At 41.0% G+C, this 14649-nt stretch overlaps 1 protein-coding gene across 1 annotated transcript in view; it reads right to left on the reverse strand.

Moving 5' to 3' along the window:
• Window positions 1-14649, reverse strand: part of GTF2I (general transcription factor IIi) — a 97557-nt gene that overhangs the window by 14546 nt on the left and 68362 nt on the right. The window contains exons 16-21 of the mRNA XM_055089766.1: window positions 11950-12008; window positions 11091-11162; window positions 6032-6215; window positions 4966-5024; window positions 1786-1857; window positions 374-557 (exon numbers count right to left, since the gene is read on the reverse strand). Coding sequence (XP_054945741.1) covers window positions 374-557; window positions 1786-1857; window positions 4966-5024; window positions 6032-6215; window positions 11091-11162; window positions 11950-12008 — 630 coding nt within the window. The remainder of the gene's footprint in view (window positions 1-373; window positions 558-1785; window positions 1858-4965; window positions 5025-6031; window positions 6216-11090; window positions 11163-11949; window positions 12009-14649) is intronic.

Raw genomic sequence — 14649 nt, forward strand, 5'->3', positions numbered from 1 at the left:
AAATGAGAAACTTAATCACTGAAATTCAGTTGCCCATAAGTTTAACCAGGAATAACAGAGCACATAAAAATCAGCACTTTCATCCTTCCCTCGAGTATCTAGCCACAGTAAGAGACAACACGGCATCTCTTAACAAACTTCACCTCCACCAGTGTGAGGCGGGTACAACCCTCCTTGTCCTGAAGAAGAAAATCAAGGACAAATTAAAGGATGGGAGGCAATGGACAAGGCCAGGACTGTAGCTCAATGCTACGCCTTCCATCGTGGACTTCAAAAGCCTTAGCCGTAACCTGAAGCTAGAAAAAAATTTAAATAGAAATATGCCTTGACTGTTCTAATTCCAGAAATGACGACATTGGCAAAGAGAACTTACTTTTTAACAACAAACTTGATTTTATTACTTCCACGGACAATCCTTTCAAGTCGTGGAATCCCAAACCAGGTAGGGCTTCGAAAGGGAATTCCTTCTGGCAAGCCTTCTACATAAAGGAACTCGGGGTTTGATTCAAACACCGGGTATGGTACTTTTACTGCCTCTGTGAGTCCAAGAGCTTGAGCTGAAAGTGTAAGAGAACATAACTTATGGAAGGTAAAATTTTACAGACAGTCTTTTAGTTTTGTCTGACAGCAGTCTCTGTTTATGTTTTATATATATATATATATATATATATATATATATATATATATTTTAAATTGTGATATAATGAACATACAACATTATATTAGTTTCAAGCGTACAGCATAATGATTTGCTATTTGTATATATTGTCAAATGATCACCACACTAAGTGCAGTTGACCTCTGGGCATTCTCAAATACGTTGTGCAAAAGTTCCCAACAATCTAGCAATTTCCACTTAGTAATACAGGTATTTTGCTTAGTATATTGTGTAAACTTGAAGAAGCAGCCTAAAAAATAAGAGGAACATTTTACCACTTCAAATCAAAGGGATAATTAATCAAAATCGTCTCTGTGCTCTGGGCAGAAATGAACTACAGCCATTTCTCACTGCCATACCACCGAAATGGCAACTATCCAGCCCTTGTGTTATCATCTAGGTGCAAGTTTGCTGTTTAAAAGATAAGAGGGAATTCCCCGGCGGTCCAGTGGTTAGGACTCCGTGCCTTCACTGCCGAGGGGCAGGGTGCAACCCCTGGTCGGGAACTAAGATCCCACAAGCTTCGCGGGGCATGGCCCCCCCGAAAAAAACAAAAAAGAAAGAAAGAAAGAAAGAAAAAAGATAAGAGGTGCATAAGATGCATCTGAGCAGAACTGGTCAAGAGTACCGAAGATTCCTGATCCAGGACACAAACGTCAATACCAGTTATTAAAACGACGATGGCAACGCCCCCAGGAATATTGATATCACTCCACTCCTTACTTCCTTCTCCATGACAGACACACCCAATCAACTGAAACACTCTTGCTGAGACTCCTCAGAATCCTCAAGACAGCGCTCCAGGAAACCGCTGTCAACAAATCTACGTTGAAACAGACGATGAAACCTATTTGCCACAGGTGTTAGCCAGGTTACAAGTACAGACAGCGGAACTGAGATTCCTCCCCAACTCCTCCCTTCCTCTCCCACTCTGACACACGGAGAAAACGGAATCCAGGAGACAGAGAGTAACTCGCTCAGTTTAAGTAGTGAATGTAGTAGCAGAAAGTCAAACCTAGTGTCTGGGACCTTCTTTCTTTAGGTCCTGAACTGCTATAATGTTCATTCAAAACACTGCCTTTCATTCATGTTTTTAAATTAAGACATAATCACTGTGTTTTACTTACCAAATTTCAAATTAAAAATCTCTTCCACTTGCTTCCGTAGCTTGGTAATTCTGACATTCCAATCTTCTTTGACTAGAAAGGAAAAATAAATCTAATTAACAATGTCCCTTTTGGACGCTGACACAAAATTAGACTGGATGCTGTTCTTTCCAGTGATGCTATTTTTTAAAAAATTGAGATATAATTGACATATAACATTGTATTAGTTTTAGGTGTACAATCCAGTGACACTCTTAATAAAATTTTGCTTAAAAGCAAAAACTTCAGATAAGGAAAAGAAGGATTTCCTGCACTTGTCACATATCAGAAGTACGGGGAGACAGAATTCAAATTTAAGTTTACATTGTAAATAAAGAAGAACTTGTTCATAAGTATTTAGAATGAATGGTTTTCAAACACTTTTCCCTGGAGGTACATCAAAGAACCCTCTCAGGGTTGGGAGGACCAGCTATATAGAGATCCAGGCCTCCTACACCAGGTTCAACCAGGGGAGCTTCACTTGTATTTGCTTTCTAAACAGGCATTCCTTGTTTTATCGAACACGTGTGCCTACAGATTTACACAAAGGAAAACTTCACTAATCACAGCAAGAAATAAATGATAAAGTGATTAGGGAGATGTCACTCAGCACTAATCACATCTAGAATCCAGTTTATTTCCTTACCCCTCATTTATAAGACAACCATCCCCTTTTAAATACAACATAAAAATAAAGAAAAAATAAGCTATTATAAAAGACACGCAGGGTGGCACTTACTTGGACAGATAATCGGGGCTTGTTTGGTGGAGCTGAGGATGGAGAGGACGGAGGTAGACTTGGAGACAATGGAGGATGGTTGGAGGTATTGGATAAGGAAAGGAGGGAAAGAGAGAGGAAGAGGAAAGGGTAGAGAGTGCAAGAATCGCACTACGTGTGAAAGTCATTTGTGTCTGTGGACAAGGCGATAGGAAATGTTGGAGAAGTTCTGAAAATACTGCTAAAGGTTGGGAGGCCTCAGAAAATCTTTCATATCCACTTTACTTTTACTGTGAAAGTACTTTAAAACCTTTTCTTTAAAAGAAAACCCAGCATCTCAAGGGTTTAATATGGTAACTCGGCCATTTGACCGGACGAAGTCAGTCTGGTATAAACCAAATTTGAATATTACTGTAACAATATCTAGACTCTCCTTCTCCGAGGTAAAGGGCTTCCGTTAACCTGGCGCTCAGTCTCCCCTTCTGCCTCACCCTGCACTTCCTTCTCTGGTATTTGCTGCTCTGATACAAAAAGATCTCTGTACCATTCCACACGAGAACCAAGTACCTTCTCATTCTTCCCCTTCAAAGCTCAGCTATCTGGCTAGTGCCACAACTTTCTCACATGTGACATCTACCTTTTACCAAATTGAGAACAAAGTGCACCCACGTGTGTTTAAGCATACAGGTGTTACCTCAGAGTTAAGTAGATGTCTCTGATGGCAAGGACTAATACAATTCTTCTGTCAGGTACGCTGGGACTTGAATTGGCCCAGCAAGACGAACGCCGGGGTGACTGGCAGACCCAGTAACATTTTGTTGCAATGAAGAAGGACAACCCAACCTTTGATTCTTTCCAAGGTCTTCTACGAATGGCAGAAGGCCAAGCATTGTTAATAATTGGGAGAATGGAGAGTCTTTTGATAATAGGCCTGTAACCATCTATGCTAGAAAACAGCAGATCAAGTACTATTGAAAACAATACTAAATCCCCGGAGTAACTTGTATGGGGCCTACAGACCGTTCCAATAATACACGTTTAACATCCTCAATTTGCAGTCATTATTAGAACCGCTCCTAATAAAAGCAGTGATCACATTAATCACAAGCTTGAACTTGAGGTCTGCCTTGTGAAACGAAGACTCATACAGAGACTTTCATCATACTCAGACTAATGCATGCATATTAAAGTGCTACCTTTGGGAATATTTCTCTTTGCATTACTTTACTTAGCAAAGTCTCTGTCATGTCCAGTCTTCAATCTGTCACCAATATTTTGTTTCTCTGCCTAAATCAAAAGCACTCTGGGGGGCTTGCTGGGTTAATGTTGCTGCTCAACCTGAGAAGTTAAGCCTCAACTCTATCTTCTCCCCAGCAGGGTTCTGGGCGCAAGATAGTCTGCCTCCCTAGTACAGTATTTCTCAAATACTTCTCATGCCATGATAAACAAAAGATTATACAATCTATTCGGCATACTGGTGACCTTCACCAGTTGCCCCCAGGTACCCTAAAAGCTCAAGAATCAGTATTATAGTTCAGACAAATAACCCCTCCTGTAGAGTAGTTCACCTCAGCATTTACAAAAATGATTAACTGCAAAAATGAAAGAAAAGGAAGGAAGGAAGGGAGGGAGGAAGGGAGGGAGGGAGGGAGGGAGGGAGGGAGGGAGCAGGGGAGAGAGGGAGGGAAAAGATTAACTGCAACAATTCAGAAACACCCATTGGTTCTTAGCAACAGAAGTTCCTAAGGTTGTAGAAGATCTACAAGTTGTGGTCACTTTTTCTGACATTATGGAATGGAAAACAAAAAGATGGGAAAGAGATAAAGGCACACTTACACCTCAAAGAAAATAAAACCATTCAGACAACTGAGACCGAGACCTTTAAAGTTCTTTTCTATTGGGCATGATGTCAGCACAGCTGCTGCAATCACAGTATTTGTCACTGTAAAAACAAGGTCCTTGTGAACAGATTAAGGCCTAAATCTGCATGGTCTTGCACATTAGCCACATGTGGGCAACTGAGCACTTGAGATGTCGCTACTTGAATTAAGATGTGCTGTAAGTGTATAATACACACCAGAGTTTCAAATAAAGAATGTAAATAAATGAAACGAAAAATGTAAACTAACTCATCATGTATTTATGTCGATTACAGGATGAAAAACAGATTTGGCTACTAGAAAATTTTACATGACATATATGGCTTGCATTTGTGACGCACGTTATATTTCTACTAGATACCACTGGTCTAAATTCAAAGCTCGAGTTCCACCCAGACTGCTTATGTTCATGTGGATAAATCAAGGAGTGCCTGTATTGACCTTCCACAAAAGACTTTATGGGTGGAAGGGAGAAAAAAGAGGAATTCCGTGGCTTTAAAAGATTAATAAAAGCTTAGAAACTACTTACTTAAGCTTTTAAAAAGGATTTCACAACTATCTTACCTGGTGTATTCGTTCTTGGCTGAGTAACTTCAGTAGTGCTGTGAGTCAGAAGTTCTGGTCTGTAAAAATACAATTGACATCAGGGTGAGAGCATTTAAGCCCACCTTAATTTCCAGTGTGGTTCACTCTACCTTCGTTTGCAGTGACAATATCATTTTGGTGACTTTAGTTATCCTTAAAGTAGCAATTTACAAACATTCAGGTGGAACCACCTGTATGTCCTCAAAGGAATTTTAAGCTTAACTTGTGCAAAACAGTTGAGTTTTGCCCCAAAGCAGTTCGACCTCCTGTTTCTGAAACTTCAGATGAACCAGAGCACAATACAGGTAGATATATCTAGCTGTGTCACCCTAAAGCGTGTCCCAACAAGGACATACAAATGCACAACCCCCAATCAGCAAGCAAATCCTATCCCAACGATTAATTCTTCTTTATTAAACGGGCCTTCTGTTCCCACTCCCTGCCCTCAAATTACCCATCTGGCTATCCTTCAAACTCAAGCCGAAGTAACACTCTTAAGGTCCAATTCAAATTATTTTAAGAGGAATCAGCTTTAAAACCTCTTCAATACTCTGCTGACTGTGAAGGACATAACGCCTTCCTCCACTGGGCCATCTCAGTCTGTCTATCACGCTACGCCCTCAAGGTCATCAATCCTTCCATGCAGAATGGTGCGGTTATCCGAACATTCGAGTACATCTGACACCTCCCTGCGCCTACCTACGTATGTTACTTCCTTTGTTTGAACCCCCTTCCTGCGTTCTCTAAGCACAAGTGACCAAACTGCATGCCACCCTCGCCTTCTCCCACAAAGTGTTCAAGGAGCACTTTACTGCATTGATCTATATAATAAGCCTCCCAAGGACAGGATTCCTGTTGGACCCAATTTTGTACATCTGGTACCTGGCACTGCACAGACACTTGCTCAAAAAGTGAATCTAAATGTAACACCTTAATCTTAAATATGGAGCGTAAGTCCAGCCGGGAGGGGGAAAAGCCCATTTTTATAAAATTAATTTTTTCTTAATGACAACACTAAATTTGTTTCTGCAAATTATAATCCTACCTTTTGATAACAAATTTAATTCGATTGCCCACTTGGATAATTTTTTCCAGCCTTGGGATTCCATACCACGAGGGACTTCTAAAAGGAATGTTTTCTGGTAGTCCTTCCACATAGAGATCATTAGGATGTGCTTCAAATTTCTGGTAAGGTACGGCCTTGGCTTCGGTGCTCCCTAAGGCTTCAGCTTTACAGAAGAAAAGCAATTCAAAAGACTGGAGACTAGTTTCCGCTGAAATCATATTTTAATACAATCCAGAGCAAAGTATATGTCAACTTTTTAAAAAGCAAAGTATACTCTGCAAATACCAACACCAACTACTGAAATAGACTTAATACAGCAAATGCAAATATTAAATGACCCATGATCAAGAAGTAACTTTTGGTGAATTTAAGTTTCCTGACACTAAGGCCATCTTAATAGCTCTAAGATCTTATTTTTATGTATTCTTTTTTAAAAGATATTTATTTGGCCGCACTGAGTCTCAGCTGTGGCATGCGGGATCTTTAGTTTCAGCACGCATGTGGGATCTAGTTCCATGACCAGGGATTGAACCCGGGCCCCATGCACTGGGAGCGTGGAGCCGTAGCCACTGTACCACCAGGGAAGTCCCTCTAAGATCTTATTTTTTAAATCCTCAATATCTTTGAGAATAAATAAAGAGAAGAAAATCACGACCAACAATAAAGAGCGCAACTTAAGTACCACTTTTTCAAATATCCGGAGGCAGACTTTTGCTACTTAATGCTTCATGAGTACAATAAACTTTTTATTGGCTCTTGCACACTAACTTACTTCAGGCTATACTTTTATCTGTATTGCAACCATGAGATTACTGTTCTTTACCCCTTAAACCTCATCAGTGTACCATTTTCCAAGGAAATAATTCATGGAATGACAAATAAAAATAGTAAGCAGAGGCTGGTTTAGAGTAAAAGAGACATATCAAGCAAAATTAAGGCACAAAACTTTATTGTTTAAATCCAGGTTCGAAGCAAAAACTTTAAAGATACTTTTCAGATAAATGAGGAAACTCAGTGAAGGACTGGAAAAGAGCAAAGAGACTGTTAATTCTGTCAAGCATGATGAGGACACTGTGACTGTGTTTAAAAGGTCAACGTTGGGACTTCTCTGGTGGCGCAGTGGCTGGGAATCCACCTGCCAACACAGGGGACACGGGTTCGATTCCTGGTCTGGGAAGATCCCACATGCCATGAAGCAACTAAGCCCGTGCGCCACAACCACTGAGCCCGTGTGCCACAACTACTGAAGCCCGTGCACCTAGAGCCCATGCTCCGCAACAAGAGAAGCCACCACAATGAGAAGCCCGTGCGCCGCAACGAAGAGTAGGCCCTGCTCGCCGCAACCAACGAAAGCCCGTGCACAGCAACGAAGACCCAACGCAGCCCAAAATAAAATAATATAAATAAAACTCGGGCTGCCCCGGTGGCGCAGTGGTCGAGAGTCCACCTGCCGATGCAGGGGACACGGGTTCGTGCCCCGGTCCGGGAAGGTCCCACGTGCCGCGGAGCGGCCGGGCCCGTGAGCCACGGCCGCTGAGCCTGCGCGTCCGGAGCCTGTGCCCCGCGACGGGAGAGGCCACGACAGCGAGAGGCCCGCGTACCGCAAAAAAACCCCACAAAACTCAATGTTGTTCAATGGTGCACACTGAACAAGGAAAATGACACAATGCCTATGATATGCTTTACGAAATTCCTACAAGGGGAACAAAAGAGGAAAGGAGGAACAAAATGTGGAAAATCTTAACGATCACTGATTACAAAAATGGGTTTATGGGAGTGCATTGTACTATTTTTCTACTTTTGAACAGGTGTGGCACTGAAACTTTAAAATGCAATTACTAACCCCTACTATGAAGCCACATCCAAACAGAGCTTGTAAGAAAAAAGATCCAAACAATTTACAAAATATCAGCATTTATAGGTCTCCCTTGTATCCTGTGTTAATTTAAATATTTTACAATCTGATGGTTGAAAAAAGAGTGGCTCCTTGAAGAATCTGCATTTCTTTGATTGTTAGTTTGACTTTCCTCTCAAATTCAAAGGCCTTCTGTCTTAATTTCCTCCTTCATTTCATTAGCACCAAATCTGAAGGGCTCAAGTACAGGATCTCTTTGATAAAAGTAAGGAGTGTGGTTTTTGTTTTGTTTTGTTTTGTTTTGGCGGTACGCGGGCCTCTCACTGTCGCGGCCTCTCCCGTCGCGGAGCACAGGCTCCGGCCACGCAGGCTCAGCGGCCATGGCTCACGGGCCCGGCCGCTCCGCGGCACGTGGGGTCTTCCCGGACCGGGGCGCGAACCCATATCCCGCGCATCGGCAGGCGGACTCTCAACCACTGCGCCACCAGGGAAGCCCGGGAGTGTGTATTTGAAAAAACAAATACAATGTAATTTAGATCATGGCTGTTAAAAGAAATATTCTCTTTTAAAATACGGTAAAGGCTTTCACACTCACACCTGGGAGTAATATTAACTGTAATTATTCTGTTAAATGTAACAAAGAACATAATCCTAATTCTAACAAACTTTCTATAAAATAAAAAAAGAACCAAACTGTTGGAGTTGAGAGAGAAACAGCACAAGTTACAGAAAAGAGCAAGGCCAAGTGCATTAGTGTTCCTCACATCATCAACGAGGTCTCCCCTATATTAAGTAACCAACCATCTCTGTCTCCCTATCCCCCTCGTTTTGCTTAATTTTCTCCTAACACTTAACACCTTCTACTATACTGCATATTTACTGGTTGCTTTGCCATGCATATTTCCCTAAGTTATAAATGAATGCTTCCCAGGGGAAGCATTCACCATCCTCTGTGCTGCCGAGTTCTCAGCACCTGACACACAGGGGGTTCACAGGTGCTGAATGACTCCACTGCTGCTGCTATCCAACTTCCAAGACTCGCGTTTGATATGACAGGCAGTCCTACGTTTTCTCCTTTCCCTTTCAGTAACCTTAAAGAAAGCAACAATTCTGCTGGCTCCTCACTCTCCAAAGTTAACTCCAGTCCCAAATGACCCACCTGAGGCCACAAGCAGGATTCTGTTGCTTGTAATGTAACAATACGTAAACTCTTATCTGTTTTCTTAGCTCTGATACAATGAGAAAATATTTTCTACAGTCCAATTTTTCTTTCTATGAGTACACTATCTCACCCCCAGCCTTCTCCTTCCATGAGGGAAAAGTCAGCTTGCTGGCTGGCAGGCACCCATGATCTAATAGGATTGGCTGTTTCTCACCTCAGGCTGAATTTCTAGAACTAAATGTGGGGCCAAAGTTTCAGCCTGTTAATGCAGATGCACATTATCCTATGTCAGCCACTCATGAATTATGACGACACTACGGTGACATCTCAAATGACAAATAAGGTTCATCATCTTATTTCACTACATGTCTTGGAAATATAATGATTTTTAAAGTGAAGATTCTCTAGTTTATTAGCTGATTTCCGACCAGATGTACGAGGAGATACATTTGCATTCAGGTCCTACATTCATGTCGGGTGGTCAAGGATACTGATGAGGAAAAACTTACACTCTTTTTCTCAAGGCTCAGTAATTTCTCAGTAATTTTTAACAAACTGTCCCATGTATTTTTATTTTTTAATTAAAAAAAATTTCTTTGAGTCACACTTTGATTTACTTGTTTGTTTGCCGAGGGGCATGTGTGATCTTAGTCCCCTAACCAGGGATGTGACCCGCGCCCCCTGCTTTGGAAGGGCACAGTCTTAACCACTGGACCGCCAGGGAAGTCCTTCTGAGTAATTTTTAATGACAGTGGTCCATTCAGTATTTGTTGAGTAACTGCCCAAGCACCAAGCCCTGTTCTACTAAATAGCCAAGAGAGACAAGATCTGGGCTGCTGTTTGAACTGTGTTGTAGTGGAAGGAAAAAGGTAGCCATTAGTGCTTTGAGAAAAATTAAAGGGTGATGACATACAGTGTGCTTCGTGGTTTATGTTAGAAGGGTAGGCAGTAAAATCTGGCTGCTTTGCTTTGGGGCATTGACTTTGACTACAGTGACAGACAGCAGTGGAGAAGAAAAAGATATGGATTTGCAGTGTGTTGTAAATGTAGAGTCAGCAGGAGGCCTTGTGGAAATGAAGAAATCAAGCGTGACTGCTGGGGGTTTGGCTTGGAAGACTAGGTAGAGTGCGGTGCCACTGGGAGGACTGGGAAAGGAACATGCTGGAGGGGGAATCAAGGACTCTATCTAGGACCTGTGAAGTCTGAAGAGCTGTCAAACAGCTGGGTGAATATAAAGGTGTGGTGTGAGAGGAGTTCTCAGGGCTAGAAACTTGAATGTGAAAGTCACCGGGAATATAGACAATACACTATTTTTAAGATAGAGTGGGACTATCTGTGGAGGGCTCAGGACTGAGCTGTAGAGTAGCACCCCAAAATTTAAAGAATGGACTCAAGGGAGGTACTGACAAGAGAATGAAGAGGACAGCCAATAAGACACGAAGAAACCCAGGAACAAACCAAGAGTCAATAACGTTTGAAACTTTCCGTAAGAATAGTTTAAAACGCTTATGAAGAAATAAGACAACTATGTTGAACACTGCTGAAAAGTACAATAATGCAAGGGAGTTACTTCTGGTAACAAAAGATGTTGCAATGACAAACCAAACCCGAGTATTTTAAGTGTTTAGGGATGCAAGCACAGCAAGCACTACAAACAAGGCAACTAAAAACACTGCTAACCAGCAGCCTGCCCTCCAGGGACAGACTGCTACTGGTGGTCCCCTATATCCCACTGTGGTACACTATGAAAAGGTACGAAGACAAAAGGATTCCCAAACTGTGAAATGCCCTGTGCTGAATAACCTGTACACAGTACAAATAACTTAGTCAAGAGGACATGGGTGTTCATTACAATACTCTCTTCCCTTCTGTACAGATTTAAAACTTTTCATAGTGTATGTTAAAAAAGCAACAATAAAAGAAAACTGGAGATGAGTCATCCATTGTATTTACTTGCTTAAAGCAAAATCTGGAAAAGTTATTCTGTAATATACTTTAGCTAGGGGGGAAATTAAACTTACCAAATTTTTTGCAGAAAAGCTGATCTACCATCTTTCGTAACTTAGTGATTCTGGCGTACCACTCTTCTTTTACTGTAAGGGTAATATACGCAAATTCTTCAATTTGATGACATTAATAAATTATTAAATGGTACTAAATAAATTATTAAACAGGTGGTATTGTTTTTCTGTTCTAACTAAAATTACTTCTAAGATTTTAGAATGTGCTTGTTGAAACAGTGCTGACAGTGAATAAAAAGTGTAAGAACGAAACAATAACAAAATGAAAATTCACAATCAATAGTAATTTTACAGAGATACACTAAAAGTGTCACCACTAAAGCTAGGAAATAGAATTCATTCTACTCAAAATCAGCTAGCAGGTGATTTTTGTGATGATAAATTTGGGGCCACAATAATGCTGGCAACCCTTCCATTACACCAACTCTAAGTGATGCAATTTCCATTTTCATATCCCCACCCTACTCCCTCCACTCCAGAGCAAAAGCAGCTAAGAGAAGAGATCATGACTGGATTTCCTTCAAAACACATCTAACCAACGAGTGACGATGCCCACGGCTACGTACCCTAAGCAAGAAGTCTTTAACTCCTGGGTATGATGATGGACGATCATTCAACTGACACTAACACAGACTAGGATAATAAACTGTGCAACACATTATGCCAGAAAAATTTTGCGTCTCAAACATAGAACAGACATGGTCCTTTTATAGTTTATCCAGAAGTGTGATGTTTACATTTATTTATAATGGGTTATTCAGAACAAAATGGGTTTATTATTCTAGAGAATCGTGGACAATATTCCTTGTACCTCGTGTTCTGATTTGACATACAATTTGACACAAGACTGGAGACCTACCTCCCGAAGCTGGTTTATCAAGCTGTAAGTCTTCACGTGTTGAATTCAAAAGTTCATGTCTGAAAGGTGAGAAAAATTACTAAATATTTACCAGATAATATTCAGCAAAAGTAATAACTACTAGTACTTATGTCATATTCCGTCATCAAAGCCAGTTTTTAAAAGACAGCCTGAACTCTTGAGCACAACTAAATCCTAATTTCTTGAGATTTCCAGAGGAATAAAACCAAATGGTAACTGCAAATTGTTTCATAATGTGCTTCACGGTGTGTATGCACACGCACACGCACACACGCACTCACACGCACTCTCACACACACACAGAGTCAACTTGGTAAATCAAAGGTATTTCATAAACGCGTTAACACCAAAGGAAGCAAAACTGCAAAAATGTTAAATGGGAGTCTTCGATTTTACATTACATTCAAGACCACCTGACTTAAAAACATCTGTAATCTGGTTATAAAAACCATATATATTTCAGAACTAACATTTGCAGGACAGTATACATGCTCTTAAAAAATTCTTCCGAATACACAAACACCCCACAGAATTTGTACAATCTAACTTATGTATCCCGCCTCACTCTATTTTGTTGTAATATCCTCAAGTAACAGGGATTGGGGAGGAGACTGAGATCACAGAGAAGCAGGACCATATATTAACCATAATCTTGAAAATGTCAGAAACTAATATAGGGTTAAGTCGATGGAAGAGCTGTGAAATAAAACATTTGCTGAAGTATAGCATCACCCTTCTAAATAAACATAATAGTTTCTGTTTATCAAGACTAACCACATTAACCTTTGGGGAAAGGCTTACAAAGTCCCTTCCAAATGTGAGAGATGGCTTCCCATAAGTAAGGACATCGAAAGGACTTGAACAGAACCTGCACAGCATGAGTACCTTGTGGTGAGCTTGCACAAACATTTAAATACCCAAAGATAGAGTTTTATATGCTTTAAGATCAGCAACCATGAGCAAAATCTATAAAATTATTTGTATGTTTTCCTTAGTTATTCAAAAAAAAATTTCAAAACTTCTAACAAATTAAAATGCAAGCACTGTAAGAAAATGACAGTACAAAAGAGGTCTTAGAATAGGCTTATTAATATATCAATATGTAGGGGGGAAGGAGTGGTTATTTGATTCCTGACTAGGACTGGTGTCAGGGTTTTATAACAAGCCTCTTTTGTTTACCATTATTCAATTTCATGAGAGACTACGAAATATTTTTCCTTCCTTCCTTCCTTCCTTCCTTCCTCCCTCCCTCCCTCCCTCCCTCCCTCCCTCCCTCCTTCCTTCCTTTCTTCCTTCCTTCTCATTGCCTTGTTTCCTCATCTGTTAAAAAAAGTGTGGGTGATAATATAAAGTGCTTGACTGTACTGGACACATTGGGCGGAACTGCCATTATTATTATTCTGACTTCAAAGCCTGTTCTCCACACCAGGGTGTCTCAAACTTTCATGAGCACTGGAATCACCTGGGATCCTCATCACATGCAGGATGGATCCAGTAGATCTAGGCAGGATCTAAGATGTGGTGTCTCTGAAAGCTCCCGGGTGACGCCAATGCTGCTAGTCTGCATGGCTGCCTACCACGCTGTCTCGTGTAAGGAGGGTTTCACTTGAATTGTTCATAGAAAAATGGAGGACAAAATCTTTTAAACTACAATTTATTTGAAAGAAAAATATCTGTTAGCAACAAGTTTCTCTGTGGAGGACAGCTCACCTATTACCTATGGTATTTCTTGGGTCCTTTTCATCCTTAGTTAAATCCTATCATTCCCTTATTGAATACCAATGGCAAGTCTGCTTGGTTATAATCTTTGATCAAGGTGTTTGTTAATTTCCCCGCTTTCTCAACAGTATCAGAGCATTGCCAGAAAAATGAACATAAATACTTCTGCAAATGACTATCACTTTGCTACTGTTATTGACTTGACTATTTACAGCCCAAAGATATGTGGGAAAAAATTAAATCAGTTATAATATGCATGTGACTCAAAAAGACTCATTCATATTAGAACTTAAGATGAAAGGCACGTAATTCAGGGGAAGTGAACCCCGCCCCCACTCACTGCAGGGTGAGTACTACATGGTCTACACCCATCATGGTGCCATCTTTCCCATGCCTGTGCCTGGCTGAGGAATAAGCACTTGACACAGTCCTAACCAAAGGGAAGTAAGGCCCTATTCCAAGGTTTCCTTCTCTCAGAGAAACACAGGTAGCTACTGTCCCTCCTAGTAGACATGTCTGGCTGTGAGTTCTGGAACTACCGCATCCAGCTCACTAGTCTAAGGAAACTATCAGCACAAGCAAGGAAGAATCTGGAAAGGAGCAGAGGCAGAGCCCCAAGTATCACTGTTTTATTTATTTTCTAATTTTTTTAACTTTTTTTTTTTGGCTGCACCGTGCGGCATGCGGGATCTTAGTTCCTGACGGGGGATCAAACCTGTGCCCCCTGCAGTGAAAGCGCACAGTCTTAACCACTGGACTGCCAGGGAAGTCCCCAAGTATCACTGTTTTAATCATCCTATCTCTGACCCCCTTCCTACGTGCGATAAGAATCTTATTGTAACAAGCCAATTTGAATAAGGGTTTTTGTTACTTGGTGCTGGAGACATCCCAACTGCTACCCAACCTCTTTCATGCTGCAGTCTCTATTTGCTTTCATGCATGTTTGGCTACAGAATTCAA

The sequence above is a fragment of the Physeter macrocephalus genome, chromosome 14 (assembly GCF_002837175.3).
Source record: "Physeter macrocephalus isolate SW-GA chromosome 14, ASM283717v5, whole genome shotgun sequence".
NCBI lineage: Eukaryota > Metazoa > Chordata > Mammalia > Artiodactyla > Physeteridae > Physeter > Physeter macrocephalus.